The sequence below is a fragment of the Rosa rugosa genome, chromosome 2 (genome assembly GCF_958449725.1).
Source record: "Rosa rugosa chromosome 2, drRosRugo1.1, whole genome shotgun sequence".
Lineage (NCBI taxonomy): Eukaryota > Viridiplantae > Streptophyta > Magnoliopsida > Rosales > Rosaceae > Rosa > Rosa rugosa.
The window spans coordinates 58,834,798-58,858,728 of record NC_084821.1 but is presented as its reverse complement, the minus strand read 5'-3'; the positions used below and the strand labels follow the sequence as shown (position 1 = coordinate 58,858,728).

General features: G+C 38.0%; 3 protein-coding genes across 4 annotated transcripts; 2 read left to right on the top strand and 1 right to left on the bottom strand.

Annotated features, from left to right (window-relative positions):
• The first annotated feature begins 338 nt into the window (after positions 1–338).
• Positions 339–4,978, top strand: LOC133728847 (protein SUPPRESSOR OF FRI 4). 2 transcript variants are annotated; one of them, XM_062156277.1, is made up of 7 exons: positions 339–687; positions 1,727–1,827; positions 2,002–2,122; positions 2,283–2,686; positions 3,609–3,757; positions 3,846–3,899; positions 4,537–4,978. In XM_062156277.1, the coding sequence occupies exons 1-7, from the start codon at positions 494–496 to the stop codon at positions 4,606–4,608; spliced, it is 1,095 nt and encodes a 364-aa protein (XP_062012261.1). In that variant the 5' UTR covers positions 339–493; the 3' UTR covers positions 4,609–4,978. The 2 variants fall into 2 exon arrangements, with proteins under 2 accessions (XP_062012261.1, XP_062012260.1); XM_062156276.1 differs by having other exon boundaries at positions 3,846–4,978.
• Positions 4,979–5,772: 794 nt separating this feature from the next.
• Positions 5,773–10,259, top strand: LOC133728846 (GTP-binding protein ERG). Its single transcript, XM_062156275.1, has 8 exons — positions 5,773–6,424; positions 7,101–7,190; positions 8,033–8,178; positions 8,264–8,422; positions 8,527–8,597; positions 8,975–9,078; positions 9,203–9,342; positions 9,593–10,259. The coding sequence occupies exons 1-8, from the start codon at positions 5,930–5,932 to the stop codon at positions 9,675–9,677; spliced, it is 1,290 nt and encodes a 429-aa protein (XP_062012259.1). The 5' UTR covers positions 5,773–5,929; the 3' UTR covers positions 9,678–10,259.
• Positions 10,260–10,679: 420 nt separating this feature from the next.
• On the bottom strand, positions 10,680–12,522 carry LOC133734609 (protein UNUSUAL FLORAL ORGANS). Its single transcript, XM_062162225.1, has one exon. The coding sequence runs from the start codon at positions 12,166–12,168 to the stop codon at positions 10,858–10,860; it is 1,311 nt and encodes a 436-aa protein (XP_062018209.1). The 5' UTR covers positions 12,169–12,522; the 3' UTR covers positions 10,680–10,857.
• Between the last annotated feature and the right edge of the window lie 11,409 nt (positions 12,523–23,931).

The following is a 23,931-nucleotide window of genomic DNA, read 5'->3' as shown; positions in this document are numbered from 1 at the left end:
GTTTGCAAGGTAAGACTTTAAGATGTGTTGGGGATCATAAAACACGATCGTTAAACATGAAATCTGACTTGGTTTAGGAAAGTCGACAACTTTCTCTATCTCAATTCTATACGATCTCATATATTTATCTATCAGCCGCCGGTCGTGGAATGCGGACGACAACCCGATGGTGTTTATGACCCGACCCGAGTATCTGTCGGGTCGGGTTACCCTAGTTGGGCCTTAACATGGTCAGAACAGTAACCGAAGACCTAACCTCAATGGGGGTAATAAACAACTTTGACTGTCGGTCAAAAAAGAGTGTAATATAAATACAAGGGAAACAAAATAAAACAAACCACAGATCCCATTCTGAGAGAGAGAGAGAGAGAAGAAAGAAAGAAAACCCCCCAAAAAACCCAGATACCCAAAAACGCGAGGGAGATAGAGAAAGCGCGAAAGAAGAAGAAGAAGAAGAAGAAGACCCAGAGAGAGAGAGAGGCGAAGGGGCATAATGGGAAAGAAGAAGAAGAGGGTGGCCTCGAAGGTGTGGTGTTACTACTGCGATAGGGAGTTTGACGACGAGAAGATATTGGTGCAGCACCAGAAAGCTAAGCACTTCAAGTGCCATGTCTGCCACAAGAAGCTTTCTACAGCTGGGGGTATGGCCATTCATGTCCTCCAGGTCCACAAAGAGAACGTCACCAAGTATTGCCTTCTATACCCTTTCTTCTTTCTCTTATCTAAACCCTAATTTTGACTTTGTTGGCTTGCTGATTTTGGAGTGTGAAACTATTGGGTTCATTGATTTTTATGTGAAAAATATGATCTTTATCAGTTTTCTGTTGTTGGTATCGGATTGGGTCTTCGAAAATATAGAACACCCATTGAACAAAATTTGGACTTTTGGTCAGTTGTTGTGATTTCTGTAATGGGCATTGGGTGAAATTTTTAATTTTTTTTTTTTAATGATATCGGATTGGAGAGTCTGTGTGTTAGCTGAGTAGGTTGAGAGCTTAGTGGTCAGTGGAATTAATAGGCTGCTAAGTTATCTTAAGTTTCTTGGCAAATTTCGGTTCGATCGTTTATTCACTTTGGTAGCTTGATGCTTGGAATTTCAGTGCTAGTGGGATTCCAGGAAAGAATCTATTATACAATTGGGTTTTCTAGTCGTTTTGAAACGGGAATGTGTTACAATCACTAATGAGAGAACACCCTGAAACTTCAGGAAGATAATCTATTGCTAAAGGGAATTTCTATTTTCTATGCTAATAGTTTTTCTCCCTTGGTTCTGCGTATTTGCAAGAGAACCTTTATGCACAAGGGGGGTTATACTATGTACTTGATGTCACTGTGATGATAAACTGTGTAATAGTGCTTGAAATAAATCTTTTATATGTGATTTTTTTTTTTGGAAGATATCCCAATGACTCAGTTTTGAAGCACCAGAACGAAAAAGTACATGAACTGTAAATTAACTGAGGAAAATGCATTCTTTTGTAGGGTAGCTAATTGTTATATAGTCAATTTCCAGTAATATGGCCTACTTTACAGTTAGTTGTTACACTGTTTGTGTTTAAACGATTTGCAGTGGATCTTTTTCAGTAGTCTATTGTAGATGATTGGAGATTGTTAAAACATATTTAACTTTTTGCCTCAAAATCATTCCTTACCATTGATTTTGGTCTTTTTATTTCTTTGATTTCACTCTACTGATACTCTTTCTGGGAAAAACTGTATTTTACAGGGTTCCCAATGCAAAGGCTGGGAGGGAATCGACAGATATTGAAATATATGGGATGCAAGGAATCCCACCTGACGTCTTAGCTGCACATTATGGAGAGGAAGGTAAAGGATCTTTACAAGTGCTTTTTCTTGACTTTGAAATCTCTTTGCATGTGTTTTTCATTAGAGTTAAAGTCAAGTTATACCAAACAAAGTTCACAGACCCTGTAAATTTGTTTAGTTCATTTGCTTGTTTACTTTTTGGAATATATTCTGAAAAATCACGGCAATTTGCAGAAGACGACGCCCCGTCAAAAATGGCTAAAGTGGAAATCCCATCAACTCAGCTTGTTAGCAGTGTGGTGCCAGGTTCATTGGGGACATATCCTCCCCAACCACCTTTTGGAATGCGGCCAATGTATGTTTTTACTTTTCTGTGAGGTTTTATTGCTTTATATATCTTAATGTTTGGCAAAAGTAGGTCAGCAATTATTTCCTTCTGGAGTAGAATACATGATTATCATATTATAGATTTATAAACAACTTATTTACATGCTTATGTTCTTTGTTTGCATCAGATACAATTCATCGATCCCAATGCCTCATAACGGTTGGCAAGTTGCACCTCGTCCCCAGCCTTGGTATCCACAGCCTCCGGCAGTCTCTGTTCCTCCGCCTTCCGGAATGGGTTATTCACAACAGCCATTGTTTCCTGTGCAGCCACCTCTACCATCAACAACATCCCCTGGACTTCAATCTTCACATGTAACTCCTCCTGGACTGCCTGCATCTATGCATCCTGTACCTGTATCACAACCTCTGTTTCCTGTTGTTGGTGTCAATAATTTACCAACTCAAAGTTCTCCATTTTCTGCTCCCATGCTTTCAACAAATAATCCATCAAACCCTCTAGGCTCGATGGATGCACATCAGGGCACTAGAACTTCGATTCCAAATAGTTACCATGCTTCAAATATTCCAGGTTTGATTTCTTTTTATTGTATTATTTCTACAGTGATTCAAATCTGGTTATGCTACAAAATAATTGTTGTTTTTTTTTTTTTAATTTTTGTTCTTTCAAAATAATTCAACCTTTTGGCAATTAAAAATCTCAAAAATTAAAAGGTTTATTTTAAGTAACAACATTAATGTATGGAAATAGTAGGTACTTGTATAATCTGGGTGGTTTGAGTAGCACTGGCACAGTTTATATGGTATTTTCTCAACTGCATGTGTGTGTCTTTGTGCGGGATAGGGGTGGGGGTTGACTGTATATCCCACCTTTGGGATGTAAAGCGTAGGAAGGTATTGATATCTAAATAATTTTATAATTCAAAACTTGTTTATCGAGTCTCTTAAAAATTATTGATACAGGATTCCCGGGTAGAAATAGGATTATAAAGAAAACTTCAAGCTAGTATGTTATTCAGTATTTTCTTTACCTGTGTGCTATTGGTGTAATGCCAAAGTTGTCTTCTAGTCATAGGTTTCAACAGAATTGGTGTTCTTGCTTTTAGTTTGACATTTCCTTCATCTAGGACAAAGTAATTAGATACGTCAGATCTCTTTATGTTTTTTCTGAGGCTGCTTTGGAGATCTGTTGTGTCAAATCAACAATTTTATGAAAGGTTAGTTTGCACATTGTAGAGGCTAAAGTACATTTTATATCCTATAAAGCCAATCTGTTGTCTTCCTTATTATGCACCCACTCAATCATGTAACTTATTGACAAATTAGGATAAGCCTGCAACATAATCTTTCCATATGGATTTTCCCTTGCAATGATGCCCTCCAAGTTGCCAAAAATACAGTTCTTCTATTAGCCAGGGACTTGGAATTATTGTTCATTTCTTATTTGTGGGTTCTGTGATTGTGACATGCTCTATGCATCATGGTTGCTACAGGTGGGAACTTCAATAATTCACACTCTTATGCATCTGGTCCAAATACTGGTGGCCCATCAATCGGACCACCCCCTGTAATAGCAAACAAAGCTCCCCAACCAGCCACTAATGAGGTCTATTTAGTTTGGGATGATGAGGCTATGTCCATGGTGAGTTGTTTCTTATTTTCTGTATGTTTACTAAAGTTTCCTCTTTACTAGTATTGTTGCTTACTTGTTTAATTTGGTTTTCTTGCAGGAGGAAAGAAGAATGTCCTTAGCGAAGTATCAGGTGCATGATGAAACTACCCAGGTAAGTCATACTACCTCTTTTACTTTTACGGAGTTGGATTTCTCTAACCAGATGGGTAGGCTTTATGTTTCGGCTATTCAGATTAGTTTGTTTACCAATTCTTTCCTGTTTATAAATGTATTTTCTGTATGACTTCGATCTTAAAAATTTGAAAAGAAGAAACATGTGAACCTTTAATCAACCATCTTTCTGCTATTGGTTGGTTGTTTAAACTGCCATTCTCCGGTTTGCACGCAACTGCATCAATCAGTTCAAGTAGGTATTTACATTGTTTTTGTTGTTAGTTAGTAATTACAATTTTGACAAGCTTGCTGCAATGGACTCAAGGTGCTCCAACCTTTACAATGTACTCAGTTAAGTGTGTAATGAGTTTATCTGTTGTTAGTCATTCTCCCTGCTCTCTCTTGGGTTGTGGGGGTTTGAATTAAACCAGATGAAGCCCAACAGAACTTTGCTTAATTGTAGCACCATTACTTTATTTTATCATTGCACAGTGAAATCAGACTTGGCCCAGGTCAGCTTCTTTCACAAAGTTTGACATCTCTTGGATAGGACAAAATCTAAGTATCTCGCTTGCCCAAGTTGATTGTGTCCATTGTTCCTCTCTGATGATCTTTACTATGGTTTTTTTGTTCAGATGAGCTCAATCGATGCAGCCATAGACAGAAGGATTTTGGAGAGCAGGCTTGCTGGTCGAATGGCATTTTAGATCAAATGGCAGCTGTTGGAATCTGGTGTTGAGTTATGGTCCATATATCACTGAGTTTGCATGAATTTCAAGACAAGCTTCCCTGATTCGTCGTACAAATGACCAGCCATTTAAGTTATCCTGTGTTCTATTCTATTCTTTGCCAGAATATGGGTTAGGGGCAAATTTTTTTGAGTTATCATTCTTTTTTATTTCTCCCTTTTGCTCCTATGGATTTTGTTGTAACTTGTAAGCCTTTTAGATTAGGTATAATACAAGGATTACATTTTACTTATCTTCAGCTATTTGCTTCTTCAATAGTTTCAATCCAGTTTGTTTAATTACTCAAAGTTTGATACTTCATATCAATGACTAGTTGGAATTACAGCCATGGTTGGGTTTGAACAGTTGTTGTCTACTATTGTTTTGAACAAATCATGATGTGATATTGTATTGATGTATTCTGTCCCAAGCTGCACTGAGAAGCAAGGTTAACCCTACTCAGAGTCTCCGACTCATCCACTCTTTCCACTGATTTACAGTGTCTAAATTTTTCACCTATGTAGATTCAACAATCATCTGGACCATTTAATCCTTGACAATCCTACCGAGTATGTGTCGTCTTAATAGTTGAAATTTACCTATACAAACTAAATTTAGTTCATTACATTAGAGCTTATGTTCGAGCTAAGGTCACTCTTGAGTCGAGGGCGAACACCCAAACTATAAGTAACTGAACCAAAATGTGACTATAAGAACTCAACCAAAATCCGACGTAAAAGAACTCTTTTACTGCCAAATAAATCGTCGGAAAATGTCTATTTTTATTAAATTTTTTATCTAGGTTTTTATGATTTGTCGCATAAATAGGTGAAAGTGTTTCCCTATTTAGATTATAGATCTTTTGCCAACGACATTTTTGTCGGCAAATATATTCACCTATTTACTTTTATTGTCGAAAATTCATCCGTAAACAGTGTTTTCATGTTTATTTTATAGATGCTTTTGCCAACGAGTATTTCCTCCGTAAATCTATTTTCCTATTACTTTATGGATACATTTCTCGACTAAATTTCACTAGTAAAAGTGTTTTCAACACGTATTTTGCGGATGAATATTTGTCGATAAAAATGAAGACGTGCACTTACATTAACATAAATGGACGGCTAGATATGATCAACAACTGCAGCAGAACCCTCTTCATCCGAAAAATGCATTGCCAACTACAGAAAAAGGTTCCACACAGCCGAATCCAAACGAACCAGCACAACCCCTGTGGCCTTAAACCCCTAAAACCCCAAAACCCACTCTCCCTTCATGCTCACTCTCTAGCAACTCCAAAATGAAATCTTTGAGAGCCCTGAGGCTCCTCTCTTCCAAACCCACCAACACCACTCCATCCCCAACCTTCCTCCTCCTCCGCCGCCGCCGCTTCTACGCCGCCCAACCCCAACAATCCGATCCCACCCACACCCCATCCTCCTCAGAATCCGACGCCGAAAACAGCTTCGACAGTACCCACTACGACTTACCCACCACCGCTTCCGATTCCAAACCGCAAAACCCGAGTTGGGACGAGAAGTACAGAAGCAAAGCCGATAGATTGGTACCTGGGGATGAGGCCCACAAAGCAAAGCTGAGGTTTTTGAAGGAGGAGGAGGACGAGAGGAAGCGGAGGCTGCTCGCTAAGGCGCTGCTTGAGGCGGCGCTGGAGAGGGGAGATGAGGAGGAATCGGACGGTGAGGAGGAGGTGGTCAAGGAGGAGGACCAGAAGTCGTTGACGGTTGGGATTATTGGGGCTCCCAATGCCGGAAAGTCTGCGCTGACGAATTACATGGTTGGTTTCTTTGAGTTTGAGTTTGAGTTTGAGTTTGAGTTTTCGGGTTAAAGGTGGTTATTTCTCTAGAGAAAATTGATGATGTGTTGCTTGGTTATTTATTGACTCTGTGAATGAAGTGGTTTTGGTGTTGAGGATTTTTTGTGGGAGTTTAGTTTTAGGGGAAATGTATGAGCTTGACAGGGATTTTGGGAGAAATGCGGTGTGGTTTTTTGCTCTGCTGTGTTGGGTGTATATGGCATGGGATTAGATGAAGAACACGGGTATGGTAATGTGCCTAGTTTCTTACAAAGCAATGGTAATAGGTTTCGTGGTTAGAGTTTGGTCCGGTAAGTGGTAAGGTTAAAGTATGAGCTTGTTGATAGAAGGCTTAACAGGTTCACGAGTCTGAGTTCTTAGGTATCGTAGTAAGCATCTTGTGTTCAAAGTTTTTGTCCTAAATTGTTTTAATCCAACATTTTCGAACTAAATGACAAGCATTTGAGAGTCCAATACTGGACATATATATAGGCTTGAGAGATCCTTTGTTTGAAACCTTCGTTATCAATGTACTGCTTTGTATGATATAAAATAGCTTAGGGTAGTATCTTCAAGAAAATAACTTAGTATATGAATGTAACATTGTTTTAATGCTTGCTGACTTTCATTGTAACCATGCTCTCTCCATTTGTTATAGGTTGGAACAAAGGTTTCTGCTGTTTCACGGAAGACAAACACAACTACTCATGAAGTGTTAGGAGTTATAACAGAAGGAGACACCCAAATTGTATGTATACGTGCTTTTAGACTGTAAACCTTGCTACTCTGGGAAAATGTCCGATAAAGTTGCTATGTTCTAATGTGCTTGGCCAATAATTCACAACCAATTAAACTACCAGATGCAGTTAATGTTTTGCCCCAGTTGAATTATAAGATTGTTACACAACAGAATAAAAAACAATCTCTTGAGCTTTGTGATACTTATTAACACGAGTTCTTTATGCTAGAAAGTTTTATGATAATGAGTTGCCTTTGAATCTGATTATTCCCATGGATCAATAGCTCCTTTGTCTAATGCATTTTGTTTTTGTTTTTTGTTTTTTTTTTTTTGTTTTTATTATCAAGGTTACTGTTTTAAATTGTGCTGTATACATAGAACTAAGGTTACACCACGACCTCTACAGAAAAAACCAAGGCTTCAAAAAAAACAAAAACGTTATAAGAAAAAGCCAAGTGAGCATCATGTTTGTAGACTGTGAACCATGTAGCATACCAGTATTCCTTACCATATCAATGCTCTACTACCTTTCCTGCTCTGCAGCAAAATACTGCCAATATTCAATTATTTAATATAAAATTTCATGGCATGCATCTTGTTTAAAGAAACTTTTTGGAAATGCATCACCATTTGTCATAGTTCTATTTTAAGGGTCTAAATCTCAGCATATTAGCCTTTCTCTAGCTATAGTACTTTCTGCTTATTTTCAATTAGTGGCTCAGAGCAGGTATACATGCTTTCTAATTGGTTTTTCTTCACTGACTGAAGAGCTCATAAAATGAAGCTTATAACATTTCTTGTAGTTGTTTCTACACATTTGATCAACATTCTTTTTCTCTATTGCTATGCAGTGTTTCTTTGATACTCCAGGTCTTTCAATAAACACCCGTGGAATTCCGTACAAGGATTTCAAGGTTCGTGTTGAAAGTGCTTGGAGCTCAGTTAATTTATATGATGTCCTCATAGTTATTTTTGACGTCCATAGGCATCTTACCAGGTTAGTGATCCGTTGCATTTGGATATTCTGTAGACTTTAGTCGGTCCCTGATCCAATGCCTGGTTTTTTGTTTACAATCATATAGACCTGATGTAAGGGTTATAAAAACGATCAAACGCATGGGAATGGAGCCACACCCAACACAAAAGCGAGTTTTATGTATGAACAAGGTTGATTTAGTTGAGAAAAAGAAAGACTTGTTAACGGTTGCCGAGCAATTTAAAGATCTTCCCGGGTATGAAAGGTAACGTTTCCTCAAAAAATGAAAGATGATGTTTCGTCTTTTCTTTAAAAATTGTGCATTGTTCTCATGAATACTTCTAACTTGCTGGTTATTTCTTCTTGTAGGCATTTCATGATTTCAGGTCTGAAGGGCTTTGGAGTTAAAGATCTTACTGAATACTTGATGCTTCAGGCACGTGAGCTCTTTAGTAATGCCATCTTTCTGATCGTTACCTGTCAAAATAGAATTCCTTAAAAGGCCTTTTAAAAATATATGTTTTGATTAATGTCATATTACACAATGCAGTTGACATTTGAAAGACTCGTAATATACAGTATGAGTTCTTTTATAGTTATCAGATGGTGGTTGATTATAACTCTTTCTGATGGTCCATAATTTACAAGAGATAACTAATTTTAATAAGATTCCAAATTCATTTTCTCAAGAGCTTCAAATTTTCCCAGCTCCTGTTGTTTGAATGTTTTTGTGGAAAAGTTATACCGAGATAATTCAAAGCACTTCGTATGACTACTTTGCATTTAAGCTCTTCACTGACTTTTTATGTTTAGGCAGTTAAAAGACCTTGGGAAGAAGACCCCTTCACCATGAGCGAGGAAGTTTTGAAGAATATATCACTAGAAGTTGTCCGAGAAAAGTTGTTAGACCATATACATCAGGTAGAGCATCTATCCTCTTTCAAGTACTTTGATGCTATTTTTTCTGCCTGCTCATGTATTCATTTCCAATATCTAGAATAACTAATTTGAAAATCTCAACTAATGACAATCCTTCTCATTTTAGGAAATCCCATATGATATTGATCATCGTTTGATAGACTGGAAGGAGTTGCGAGATGGTTCTATTCGGATTGAACAGCATTTCATCACTCACAAACCAAGCCAACGCAAAATTCTTGTAGGAAAGAGGGGGTCTAAAATAGGGTATATACTGAAGTCCTAGTGCCAGAATTCTTTACCTTTTCTATCTTCTATTTGGCTAGTATTTTGAACTTTTTGAATAAGCATGCATTTTCTTTTTTTTAGTTTACATTTTTATGGAATTTGGATACTTCCCCTCTTTGCTTTAGAATTTATATATTATCCTGCTCATAACACTTCAAGTACTTAGCACAGTGGAACCACTATTTTACTTTTTACAGAAGTTAATTTGAAATGCATGCTTTTAAAACAGGAGAATCGGCATGGAAGCCAATGAAGAGCTAAGATCCATCTTCAAGAGGGATGTGCATCTCTTTCTCCTGGTTAGACTTAAATGATTCATTAGCACACTGAGTCAGACGTCAAGAAGGGCTCCTTTTCATGCCATACTATCTAGAAGTCAAAGCTAGTGAAGAACTATGGTCCATCACAAGATACAAGAGCACCTTCCTTGTGACATGCTTAGCAAATAGAGTTGAATGTCAAAAGTTGCACCCTTTCACACCCTGCAAGAGTACTGTACTCTTATGCACTCATCAACTTCATGAAGGGGCTTTAATGGCAGAAAAGCTTTTTGTTTTGGTATTGATGTTGGTGGCAAATAATACGAAGGCCCCAGTTACCAAGGGAACACACTAGTCCTGGAAGAAGATACAGTATCTAGTCTCTTGATTTTTCTGTAGTTACTGACCTTTTTTTTTTCTACTCTTTCAATACTGTATTTTACGTACCAGCATATATATGAAAGCGCTTAAGCAAGGTTCTTTCATTTGATTCTATGTACAATTATCATCTCTGCAAAACCTTATAAATGTGACTGTAAATTCTACCTGTCCAAAACAGTGGAAATTGACCCAAATGTTGTACCCCATCAATAAGGGCTACAGGTTTATTGTATGCAAAGGCATCTATTATCTTTAGCATGGTTTCAATTGTTATCAATCTTCTGATAGTTAACTCAACGGTACAAAGTAAAGCTTGGATTTGTAATAAGACGGTCACATTAAATGTTCAGGCAATACCAAAACGAGAGGGGCTTACTTTTAGCTTTAAGCCTTAAAGTTGCAAATGTTTTACCTCTAGCTACTTAAGGATGTAAAAGGGGGCTGGCTGTTTGGTTGCAACATTTGCTTTACTTGATCAGTTGATCTATTCACTTAACTACTCTAAAAAAGAAGCTCAAGAATGCCAATATATTCGACCGTCGATGTGGTGTAATGAGAACCATGAACAAGCTAGCCACAGGCTTCAATATATTGTTGTGAATTATGAGAAATAACTTGAAACTAATAACTCCAAACTTACCAGCAACTTGGATTCAGTCTGATTACATTCAGGGATTTTCATATAATAGTCATGCAAATTATCCCTACATTTTACAGACCTGGGAAAACAGAGTTGCAGAAAATAACATAGTACATCACTTGAAATTCTGACAAGTAGCTCCTACCATCACAATTCACAACCACTGGTTTTCAAACCGCTAGATACTAGGATTACATACCAAGTAGAAACTTCCTAGTTAACCACACTAAAAGACTGGAATGGATTAGTCAACTGATCCAGAAGCACAGTGACTGGTGTAGCAAGTCTTGGTTCATACGCAAAACCATGCAAATCACCATCACCCCCACCACCATATTGAACATAAGGGCATGGAGGAACCCATTGCCACAGTTTCCTGCACATGTCAAACAGTAAAGCCTTACCGGAACCCGGAATCATGATAATAATGAACTCTCCATGGCCAACACAATGGAACCCGTTTCCGTTTTCGATCGCTGCAAACTGAACATAAAGCTGCTGTGGCATTCTCTCCATCTCAAACCAAGTTGTTCCACAAGACTGCAATCCCCAAATCCTCAAGCTTTTAGGCACATTCAGCCTGCTCTTCTCAACAGCAGCAACCAACAGCAGCTTTCCACTGCTCTCCACCAAGCTTGGAAACCTCAGAAACCTTCTCATGGGAGCCTGAATCTTCCACCAATTGTTTGCTGCCACATCATAGGCCAAGACACTGAAAGGGCTGTAGTTCATGGAGTAGAGTCTTCCATGAAGATGAACCATTCTTCCTGACTCAAAACTACAAAGCCTTGGCAGAGAAGAGTTGATTCCCCACAGTGAGAAAAACCCACCACCATCTATGTGGAAGCTTTCAGAAGTCAAGTTCTTCACAGCATATGGAGAGATCATGTCATCTCCAGCAACAGTGACATCAATCGATGTAGGGGTGACACTTAGGCCTATGGAAGGGCAGAGCCTTGACCTCAGAGTTGGAGGTAATTGGGTCAAAGAACCAACAATTGGGTTGGAGAGAATGAGACTCTTTGGACCAGCCTCTTCAGAAACCCAACAGATCAAACCACCTGAAGAAGCACATGGAGAGAACCCAGACGGAACAAGAGGAAAAGAGAGGCGGTACCATGCAAGCTCATAAGGGTCAAAGAGGTACCCTTCACAAATGTTAGCAGTGTTACTACTGTTCCCTCCATTCCTGTAAATGTAGCTGTTCTTGGGGCTCTTTTGCTTGAAGAAGAGGAACCAATGGCGCTGGCGATGAGTGAGCTGGATGTACAACTCGAGGAAGGCATTGGTGAACAAGAGGCCATACCATCTCTTACAGACACACCGAGCTCGAAAGAAGGCAGGCGGTGGAAGAAAGGCGATAACGCGATCGAGAAGCTGGCGTGGGAGTCTACTCCATATTCTAGGGTCCATCCATGGATCACTTGATATGGTGTTAGCAAGCGAAGCACTAGGTCCAGCGGTAGTAGCAGTGCTAAAGATGTATGAGAAGGGAAATGCTAGAGAGGGATGAAAGGCTTCCATGACAGTGATATGCGTCTAAATCCTAGTACAATATGAGTGGAAATTAGAGCAAAGAAGTATGGAGTTGAAAGAGTGAGCTAGTTGTGGAAATGGAGGCTAACATGCATGGTTGCTATTTTTCATTGTTAGAATGTGGAAACTTGCTTTTGGGTGACTGAGCAGATTAAGGTGGGTTGGTAACTTGGTCTGTGTGTTTAGAGAAAGCTTTGGAATTGTGAACATAAGCATGGAACTTTAAATGTGAAAAAGGCTCAGGTCGGTTTCAAGAAGGAAATGTCCACATTCCTATTGGGGAAAGGTTGAAGATTGAAAGTTAATTATGAAGGAAAGGCAAGGTAACTCGAAGGGGTTTTGGTTTTGTATTGGTTGGGGTGGAATGTGGAAGTGAGGTTGTGAGTATATATAGGACGAGTTGGTGTGTTGCTAGCTTTGTCTGATTTCTCTTTACATATTATTTAATTGGTTTTCTTTTGCAGTGACTCTGATGGATGCATCGGTCGTGTTGTTTTGTCAAGGCCGAGGTAGATAATTAGACGAGTGCAACTTTGAGAGAGAGAAAGGAAGGAGCACATGAATTGCCAGCGATCAGAAGTCCTTGGATTCATTACTGATTATTCATTCACAGTTTCACACTGCATTGCAGATACGAACTCTTCTAAGTGAGTGCACCAATTCAACTTTCTAGGCCACGAGGTGAAGCCTGAAGAGATGGGACAAGCATGCACCAGATTCGTGAAGAAGTATAATCATATACAGCAATAGTAAGCAGAAAGATATTAGTTTGGATAATGAATGCCTTGGAAACAAAACAAGAGGTGTAGGAAATAGACAAATTTATTTACCATTAGTATATAGTATCTCGGGGCTAGTCTATTACCGTTAAAATGTTTGTAGCTGTATGCATATTTTGTTTATTATTTAGAATGTCTTGCACATAAAGAATGACCCCTAAAGAGAAAGAGAAGGTGCTTGCTTAAGGTATTAAATTCCAAGACATTCTGAACTCCAAGCCTTCTTAAGTGGGAGTGATTTCTATATGCTTCTCTAAGATGTTTCTAGTTGATATGTATACCACAATTGAGTGTTGGCAGATTAGACTAGATGATTAATTTTGCCTTACAAAGCGAGATTATTCTTACTTAGTTTTTTGGATTGCTGTTCAGCGAGCGACCATTTAGATTTTAATGAGTTTAAGTGTGACTTAGATAGGTTATCCGGTCTAATTCTGGATTTGCTTATGTAAGTTCTGTTAGACTCTGGTCTGTTTTCATGACTTTGATTTCTAATAATATCAAATCCTATTCGAAAAAAAAAAAAAAAAAAACTCCATTTCAAAAAGGAATAAAAATAAATAACGACTCCTTTAGTTCTCGTCTACAGGCTATAACCTATTTTTCCACTCTTCCTCACTGTTAATCCGACTTTTAAATATGCAAATACATTGTTCACAAATTGCAAAAATATAGATTTTAAGAATATGAGAATATCTATGTTGATCTATGATTTAGAATTCATCTATACATAACTGATCCAACCTAATCTTAAAAAATAAATGCATCTTTCGATTACCAAAATCCAATCTTGATATATTTGCCACGAAAGTGTATTTGGGTTGTCAACATGACAAACCATGAACTCTTACTTTGATATGGAGTTCAAAATCAAAACTGGGACCAAGTCCTACATCCTTTTAATCTTTTATCATCATATACATATCCTTTCTCTTGCAATTTGTTGTTGACAAACCATGTATTGGTACCATATTTTTCTAGGAGGATTACCAACATTATTCTTCTCCTAATTAAACTTTTTACACATTTGTGGTGAAAGTGAACCACTGAAACCTATTGCCAATCTGAATATCCTAATTAGTAATTCCATTTCAACAAAATTCATATTCTCAAAGAAAAAAAAGAAAAAAATCCATCCAAGTTGGATTTCAGTAAAAAACAAAAAAGGGAAACAATTTGTTTCATTATTGTCGTTTGACCTAGTGCAACTCATCATGCAACCCTAATGCAAATGCAGGTGGTCTACAGTATGACACAAAAAACTTTGTCAGGTCGATCACACGTCTAATCCAATCTCACTGATGGGTTTCAGCTACTCCCAGTACTTGTGGCGTGAACAACGAAAAGCTTTAATTTCCTATTCTCGAAGGACCGTGAGATCTCACGAGGGGGACTTCATCGAAGAAGGTCCACTCAGAAATCAACCAGACAAATATTATAATGCTCTCTCTGTCTCTGTCTCTCTCTCTCTCTCTCAGGGAAGCAAAATCTGAGTCAGAACGATCACCATTGTCTTGTTTCTGTCAAACTGTTTAGTATTATCAGTATTATCATTTGTCTCAGACAGACGTCCGTGCTTCAAAAATAGAAGAAGTTTGGAGGCTCAGTTTTGGAAATTCAGAAACTCCCTCAAGAAAATTCTATTTTTGGAAAAAGCTTTCTCTCGAATTTGGAAATTGTGTTTTCTCTTCAAGCAACCCAGTACAAGTGCGAAGCAAAAGCCACTAAGCCAGCCCTCTCATTTCTCTTTCTTTCTTGTCAAAGTACTGTGCTTCTACTGTTTTTTCCTTTCCTTTGAGCTAGCTAGCTAGTTCATTTGCCTCAGTTTCTGTTCGCTTCTAGCTAGTTACTTCAATGACTTAGTTTCTGACTATTTGGTTCGGGAGTTTGACTTGCCCAAAATTTTATGGAGCTTTAACACTTATATTTTACCTTGAGTAGCCAGTTCACATATGTGGCATGCTAAAACATGAACACTCTCTAGACACATCTCCATTTCATTTTATTTTTGACAAGTGAACTCCTTTAATTTTTTTTTTTCTTTCTATCTTGCTAAAATATCAAGGCTGGAGTTGTTCAAAAAAAAAAAGATCGCCCATATGTATTTTGAAAATATTGTACTAAAATTAAGTTAACGTACAAAGTGAAGTTAGATTTGAATACTTTTTTTTTTTTGAGAAATGAATAATGTATTGTATTTAAATTTTTAAAAATATTACAAATAATAGAAACACCGCTTGTGACTAAGATCTCACAACTCACATCCATCATATAGATCTCAATTACAAGTTCGTCACTAACAATGACATACACAAGCTAAGTAGGGCATCGCAAATGGGTAAGAAATGTCAATTTTTTTTTTTTGAAAGGCGCTGGTGCGGTGCTTTCAAGTTTAAAATATCAATTTCTTATGACTACGTAATTTCTAATGAAAGAAAAATCTCCAAGTTAGATTTGAAATTACATTGCATTAGTTTTTAACTTTTTTTGGCTTTCGATAGATTTTTAAGGTTGAGAACAAGTACAAGTTACATTGTTCTTGTGTGCATTATATTTCACATGTTTTCCTCATTTCCTTTCAAAAAAATTTATATTACTGAATAAATCATACACAAATACAATGTGGTCCCTTAAACGTTCTAAGTAAGATATCAAGGGATGTGGTAAAACCAAATTGGTCAGCTCTAGAATCTGGAGCATAGCGAACCACTAATACTTTGGTGGTGTACCACCACTCAATATAAAACTGTCATGTGTTATAAAACATAATTATAGTTAATCATGATGTTTTATCAAAAAAATAAATTTTAAGTATTAAATTAATTATACATGACGTGACAAGTATTAGTGGTGAGCAAATTTAAATCCGAGCATCAGTATGGTATGACTATAGCGACAGTGTTCCTTAGACAAAGGTTGCACATTTATATTCAAGCATCCATTTCTTGAAAATCGAACTACGAAATGTTGGAAGTACAAGCCGTCAATGAGGAGATTAGATGATGCCGTTGGCCGTAGACCAAATGTTGGAATGAGTGGCTTAAACTAGAGCCAAATTTATCTATTGACTATTTTTTTTTTTTTTAGAATATATCTATTGACTATTGGGTTTTAGTCATAAAAGAAAATTAAATAAAAAAGTAAAAAGTCAACTATTAACTTATAAGGAATATAGTCACATACTACTTGAGTATGGATGACAACGGGGAGGGTAGGGTAGGGTAAGGGGATTAAATTATCATCCTCATACCCGACTTCATTCCTCATTCCTTTACCCATCTCAATCCTCGTAATAAGAAATTGGGGATTCCCCGTCCCCGTCCTCATTGGGGATTAGGTCCCAATACCCACTCCAATCCCGGTTAACAATATTACTAATTTATTATATAAAAATTCATACAAATAATTATTGATTGTAAAATATGAAGTTAAAATCAAACATCAAAATAAAATAGATTCTTTATTTCAATCAAACAAAAACAAATACAAGTCTCGTTTAAAAGAAAAAGAAAAACAATAAAAGTCTGCATTTGACAAAAAAAAAATTCCACAATCAACTGCTTAGTGTAACCTAACAACTTGCTCATTCACTCCAACAAGGTGAATTGAATAATATCAAAAATATATTGACAGAATTTAAATATTGACAAAAAGATGAAGTTTACATTAATATTTATTTATAAATAATATCAAATATATATATATATATATATATATATATATATTTTAGATAATTCTTATTGGGTGGGTATGGGAATGGAGATCAAAATACCATTCCCGCCCCGTACCCGATTTCAGAATTTGAATACTGGAGATCTCCATCCCCGTTACCCGTTTTTCCCTGAATTTCTCCCCATTAGGGTCGAATACCCGATGGGTACCCTACTCAATGGGGATTAATGACATCCCTATACTTGAGACGTAACTGAAAACGGAGGCTACATGGGTCGCAACTGGTAAGTCCTAACCCATGTGCAATTTTCTGACTAGGTATAATTAGGACAAATTAAGTCATATCCTTATAATAGCAATAGCCCACATTTTTTAGTTGAAAATGTCATCCATTATACAATTCAGCAAACAGTTCAATATGACTTACTCCTAACAGTCGTTAGAAAAGTGATTACATAGAGGCGTAGAGCACACTAGACTAGCGCACCGCTCACACACATACTACACAGTACACCCCTAGTATACCTACCTTTTTTTTAATTAAAACCCAAAACAAGGAAACCTAGACTTCTGAAGAAGAATAAAATGAAACAACGAAGCGTCTATTTTCCTTGTCCATCTCCTCACTCAAAAAAAAAAAAAAAAAAAAAAAAAGCCCATCATTCCTTTTGACCCACATAAAATAAAACCATCATCACTGCCATCACAGGTCGCAAGGGAGGAATATGCAACAACTTTACAGACGAGTCAGCCGCCGCCGCCACCGAAAAGAAAACGAGAGAAAGAAGAACCCTTCTCAGTCGGAGATGCAGAATTACCACTAGCCGAAGCTAGCTGCCATCGAGAATCCTCTCTTAGGAGAGTCAGATTAGGGAGCATTTTTGACAATAGCCCACCCTATCCAGCCTTCTCCATTGATCTTTTCTTATTACAAACTTGCAATAAAGCTCCGTACCATTGGTTGCATGTTGGGTCTCTTATTTTCATCTCTTTTGGAGAACGGATTTGATACCTTTCGAAGAAGTTGGTTTCATCTGTTTTCCAAATGACAACAAAACTCTCCAATCACACCATTTATCCACACAGCTAGACACCAATTGTTTTTCCCTTGAGTACCTAATACCAACAGACCTAAAAGAACAATGTCATACTGTGAATTTATAATTATAAGCTTTATTCAGTCTGAGTATCAAAGAAAATAACAATTTTGTAGGCATTCAACAATATTCCACTTATGAAACCAAAAACGAAAAAGAGGTAATGTTACGTGTCCTATAACGTTTTATGAAATTATTTTTATAATACTGGATTGTAGAATGAAAATGGGGAATTAAACTACAAGTTTTAAAGATGTAAATACATGTTCGGTACAAGTATTTCAAAACTTGAAATATCAAAAACATATCTATCATTAAGCGTAATATTATAATGACTCTCTTTCATCGAGCCTTTCTTATTGAAACCCTAGCGGCGCCGACGTCCACCCGTGCAGCCGAGCATGCCGACGGCGGTCATCCCCGCCCTCGTGTGAAGCGCCAGGCGCATCCCGGTGCTGGTCTTCTCTCTATGGCTTTGCTAGGGCTGTTTCTCCAAATCTTGATTTCGATTGAGATCGGAGCATTCGAAACTATTGCTGCTGATTTGCTGGTGAAGGTGACATGGATTCCTCCTGTTGTGCGTCTGCCCTGTTGGGTAGGCGATGGTGAAGTGGCCTATATGCGGTTCCGGGGTGGTCGGGTGTACGGCAAGGCTGTTGGTAGCGTCTGTGAAGGCAGGGTGACTGTGATGGGGGTGCTAGTGACGCAGAGGAGTGACAACGGTGTTTGTGACTGTGATGGGGATTTTCCTCGGTCAAGCCTAGGAGAAGGCCCTCCGTTCATTGATCATATAGAGGACGACAGAGAAGGAGCAGTTCTATGGGACGGCGGAACAGTGGGAATCAGTGGGGAAGATCGTTTATGGACCTCCCATTGTTCAGAGATGGCGGCGACGGCGTGGTGGCCGGTGAGTGGGTTCAGGCTGGTCGGAAGTCTACTGGGTCGGCCGGAGTTGGTATCTCAGGTGGAGGCGCGATTGCTTTGGTGGCTGACTGAGGTGCAGCTAGGGTTTTCTCTAGATGGGTCTCTTGGGCTGTTAGTTGGGCTTGGAGTGTGGCTGCTAATTTTTGGGCTTGACCTGGGCCTGGAACAAGGTTCTTTGGGCTTGGTCTCAAGTTCTACGCTATTTTGGGATAAGTCATCGGCAAAGAAGCTCAAGCCTCTTAGGAAAGAGGAGAAATTGGTGAATGGATTACCGGAATTCACCGTGGTGGAGGCAGTTCATGGTTCCAACCCATCACTGGGTAAGGAACCAATAGTTGTTTGATAGGTTGATCCTAGTTACTATTGTCTATGCTGGTAGAGGTACCTCTATGCGTCTTGTGGAAGTACTTGGTTTTAACATACCACAATTGCGTGCTCGGCGTGTGAGACTAAGTAGAATAGATTGCCTGCAAGGCGAGGTGTTTGTATGTGGCATAGACTACTCAGAGCATAAATGTTTTATTGGAGTAGTCTTCTGTACTATTTCTTAATCTATGAACGGAGCATACTATTGGTATGTCTCAAATTTGATCAAAAAACATATCTATCATTTAAAAAAAAAAACATATCTATAGCACTCTGTTTAGTTTTTCCTCAGTAATCATGAAAAATTGACTATTTTGTTTGTATTGATTATGAATCCTTTATTGGTTGTTATGAGAAAATAAACAGAGTATTGTGAAGGAGATTGAACAAGAAGAATCAAATCCCTCAAATTTGTTTATAAAATATATCATATGAAGTTGCAGGCTCTTGAATCTTTAGTTCAAAAAGATAATTCAATCAAATGTCTCAACCTTAGTTGTTAATTCCTCTTGCCCATGAGATAATCCAATTATATTGAAGCATAAAATACCGAAGCTTTCACCCTAAATCATCCGTATAAATTAGATCTGACACGTAAAAGAGGGATTTTCTAAATCCTTCATTCTTCTCTACTGCATAATTCTGCAAGTTTCAATTGATTGAAAAAAACGGGGAAGAAGAAAGTTCAAACAACATATAAAGTAGATGAGATCATGAGAAGAGATGATAAGTCTCAATGGAAATTGTGGGAAAGAAAGAGAGAAAGATCAAAAGTGAGGAGAAGAGTTTGTGGATCTATGTGCTTAAAAGTAAAAAAAATTAATCACTTTCTCTAATTGTAGGGCAAGTTATTTTCAGGAAACAATGAAAACGTCAAAAAGTCATTTCCCATATTTATTCATAGTTCCTGAATTGTTTCCTAAAATTTATTTTCCTTGTTTTTCAAATTTAATGCACCGAACGCAAATTCATAAATTTTTGAATTCATAAAACAAAAAACAGTATCGCAAAATGATACCGAACGGGCCCAAATTTATCCCATTCAACGTCCTCGGCATAACATTATGAACAAAATAATAAGACAAGACTTTCTATTAGAGCGTGACAACAACGTACATACCACAATCTTTGGTATACCCCTTATCACTTGATCAATCTCTACTAGGCAGAATATTATCAACCACCCCGCCGCCAAACACACATCGAGACCTCCCACAGATCCTTAGCACCCCACAACGCTAAAGTGGAAGTGAAGCATTGTCAAACGACGTAGAAGGAGCACTACTAACGTATTATAGGTAGAAAGAGTGTGTGAAGATAAGTGAAAGACCAATGCCCCCCAGTCCTCTCTCACTCTTTTTTTCTTTCCTGCTAATTTCTTGAAGTCCTAATATAGCAAGCTGCGTTTAGACTGCACTAGCAATATGAGACGCTATTTACCCTCTCTAGAATACTTGTTTTATTTCATTTTGTCAAAGGATCATAGTTGATGTAGGACATCAATAGAAAACTTTGACACCATTCAATTGGTTTTAAAGTTCTAACTATGTCACTACTAACCATGCTCTTTTTAAAAGAAGAACCATATGTCATTCCAGGGTCGTTGTTTGACAAAAAAGAAAAAAAAATCAGTATTCTTGCTCTTTGTAAGTACAAGATTTGTACATGGTTGTTTTGGCATTCTCATACAAAGCTAGTGAAGTATATCATGACAATTCATCACTAAAGCAGCTGGAAAAATACCTCAAAACTGATCTCAGAGATGTCTCAGGTAAATGCATTTCATGTGTCTGCATATGCACTGGGATTGCAACCTGTGTTGCAATCCCCGAGTCTGTCATGGGTTTTAGGTCGTCCCTTTTCGGAAAGTGTCTTTCTGTGACTCAAATATTATTTTGCAAAGATATTTTCCACCTGTTTAATTTGTACCATTTAAGTGTATCAGTCCTAATTGATTTATGATCATTTTATTCTAATTGACAATTTTTTATTAAAAGGTTTTTCCTAATAGGAGTCAATTAGGGTTAGAAACATTGATTTTCGGAAAGTGTATTTCTGTGATTCAAATATTATTTTGCAAAGATATTTTCCACCTATTTAATTTGTACCATTTAAGTGTATCAGTCCTAATTGATTTATGATCGTTTTATTCTAATTGACAATCTTTTATTAAAATGTTTTTCCTAATATGAGTCAATTAGGGTTAGAAACATTGATTGAGTGGGAATCTTTTCCTTCATATATTCTGAAAATATGAGGTCAAGCATGTAGAGCTTTTTGTTGAGATTTTTGTGCATCTCATAGTTGTGAGAAAGAGCTTTCATTGCACCACAGTGGGGGTCTGACACAAAAAGAACGCGCCTCACGCGCCTTGTCTTTCTCCCTACGAAACAACCGTTTCTGATTGTTGACTTTGTTTCTCTCGGCGTTGACTCCATCATCTCCGGCTCCTTTTGGGCTACCCGTAGGGACTGGTGGCGACTCCAATGTTTGTTTTCTCCTCCCTTCCACCGGGAAGTGGCGGGGATGGTGCGAATTTGATGTTGCAGCATAAACACACACGAAATGGTGGTGATATCAGTTCTGAGCTTCAAGCGCTACGAATGGAGGATCTGGATTCAAGCGTTCCAGCTTCTCCAACTCCGGCAACACCTATGAGTTATGCTAGTATTTTGAAGAACCCAGTAGACCGATTTCGGCAAACTATGCAAGAAGATTTTGAGATGTCTGAGGATGATTACTCTATTACTGAAGGTAAGCTTGGTACCAATATTTCCTTTTCTGAGAAAGTGCATAATAAATTGGATTATGATTGGCGTTGTGCTGTGATAGTGAAGCTTATGGGAAAACCTAATTCCACTAACACTTTTGATTATATGTTGAGAGGGCTAACGAGGAAGTGGAAATTGAATTTCTTAGTTAAATTCAATTTGGAGGAGGATATGAACCATGCTCTTTGTGGTGGCCCATGGATATTGGCTGGACAAACCTTGGTTGTGCAGAAATGGAGACCCAATTTTGATCCCAGGAATGAAACAATTGGGAAAATGGCACTTTGGGTAAGAATTTGTGGGTTACCAGTTGAGTATTTCAAAGACTAGATTGTGACCAAGATTGGGAAAATTATTGGGGATGTAGTGAAGGTTGATCAACTTACTCTTGGGCAGTCTAGAGGGAAGTTTGCTAGGGTATGCATTGAAGTAGATTTGAGTAAACCTCTGAAACCCTTTGTCGAAGTTGAATCAATTGCTTATGGAATTGTTTATGAGGGCATCTCTCTCATATGTTTTGAATGTGGGTGCTATGGTCATGCTAAAGACAAATGCCCATCTGTCAGGGTTGCTGCCAGTACTAGTACGAAGCATCATGCTCCAGCCAATCTGAATTTCAAGGAGGTTAGTGACATAGTTGATTCTGCTAATCCTAATATTCGGCAGGATATGGATACCTCACAAACACTAGTTGAAGGAGATTATGAAGTGAACGTAGTACTAAACCAAGAATGGGACCCTGGATGTTAATGAGCTATAGACATAAGAAAAGGCATACTGACACTGGAGGCATCAAGAAGAGTTTTGGGAATGGTTCTAGATTTTCTATGTTACAAGATGAAGAGGAAGTTGACCCTCCAGAACCGGAAATTAATGATCAAAATACTTCAGCTGCTAAGGATACTCCCCTTATTGTGAAATTGTGGAAAAATTTTGAAGACAAGTTGAAGAACTCTCATGATTCTGGTGCTTCTAATAGGGAAAAACAAGCCAAGGTGGCCACTGACCATATTGATAAGAGTACAGACAATAGCAAGACTAAGCATACTTCGAAGAGCATTCCTACATTTGGAAAAGGGAAAATGCCTACTAGGACTCCTATGCGTGATGTGTCCAACAAATTGGATGGTGGAAATGGTTCTAAAAGTACTATGCAGTATCAAAGAAAAACAAAAAATTTGAGTTCTTCCCTATCCAATCTGCAGCTCCCTGTCCCCAAGCAGCTCTCTCTAGATAACACAAACACTAATGTGGGTAGCTCTGATGTGTCAGCCATTTTTGGACATACTCCTCCAGAGGAGACAATGAGCTGTGGTGATGACTCAACTTCTGCTGCAAAGTGTAAGGCTACTATTAGTTTTGTTGAGCAGGTTTTTACTTCAAATAGTGTTCTGACATAGGAAACTAGTTTGCCTCCCCAAAACGGGGATGGTATGGCTACTGAATTATGAGGTTTACTCCTCTTCCTATCTCTAGCTACCTCAATGTTTAGATTGATGTGTTGGAATGTGCGTGGAGCTGGAGGCAAGAAGTTTAGGTCAGCTATTCCTGATCTCATTTCTCTACATAAAGTTGATTTACTTATTATTTGTGAACCTAGAGTCCCTTTTGCTAGGGTTCAAAAATTTCTTGGTAATCATGGGTTTCCTAATGCTGAGATTGTTGAAGCCAGAGGTTTTTCTGGTGGTGTTTGGGTATTATATGATAAGAATAAAATTGGTGTTAATTTTGTTGATAGTACTAACCAGTCAGTATCTGTTAAAGTCTCAATTGGTGGATTACAAGATTGGGTGCTGACCGCTATCTATGCTAGTCCTACTACTTCAATTAGATGTCTACTATGGGAACATTTATCTTAGTTTGCTCTACACTGTCAATTGCCTTGGTTGGTTATTGGAGATTGTAATGAGCTATATAGTAGTGCAAATAAAAATGGAGGATCTTTAATTGGAAAATTTGGCGGTATGAGAAGATGGGTTGACAACTCTGGGATGATTGATCTAGGCTTTCGAGTAGGGATGGCAATGGGGCGGGTTGGGGATGGGGATCACAATACCATCCCCATCCCCAAGGTCATTCTCTACCCTCATCCCCGCCCCAATCCCCAATAAAAATATATTGGGGATTCCCCGTCCCCATCCC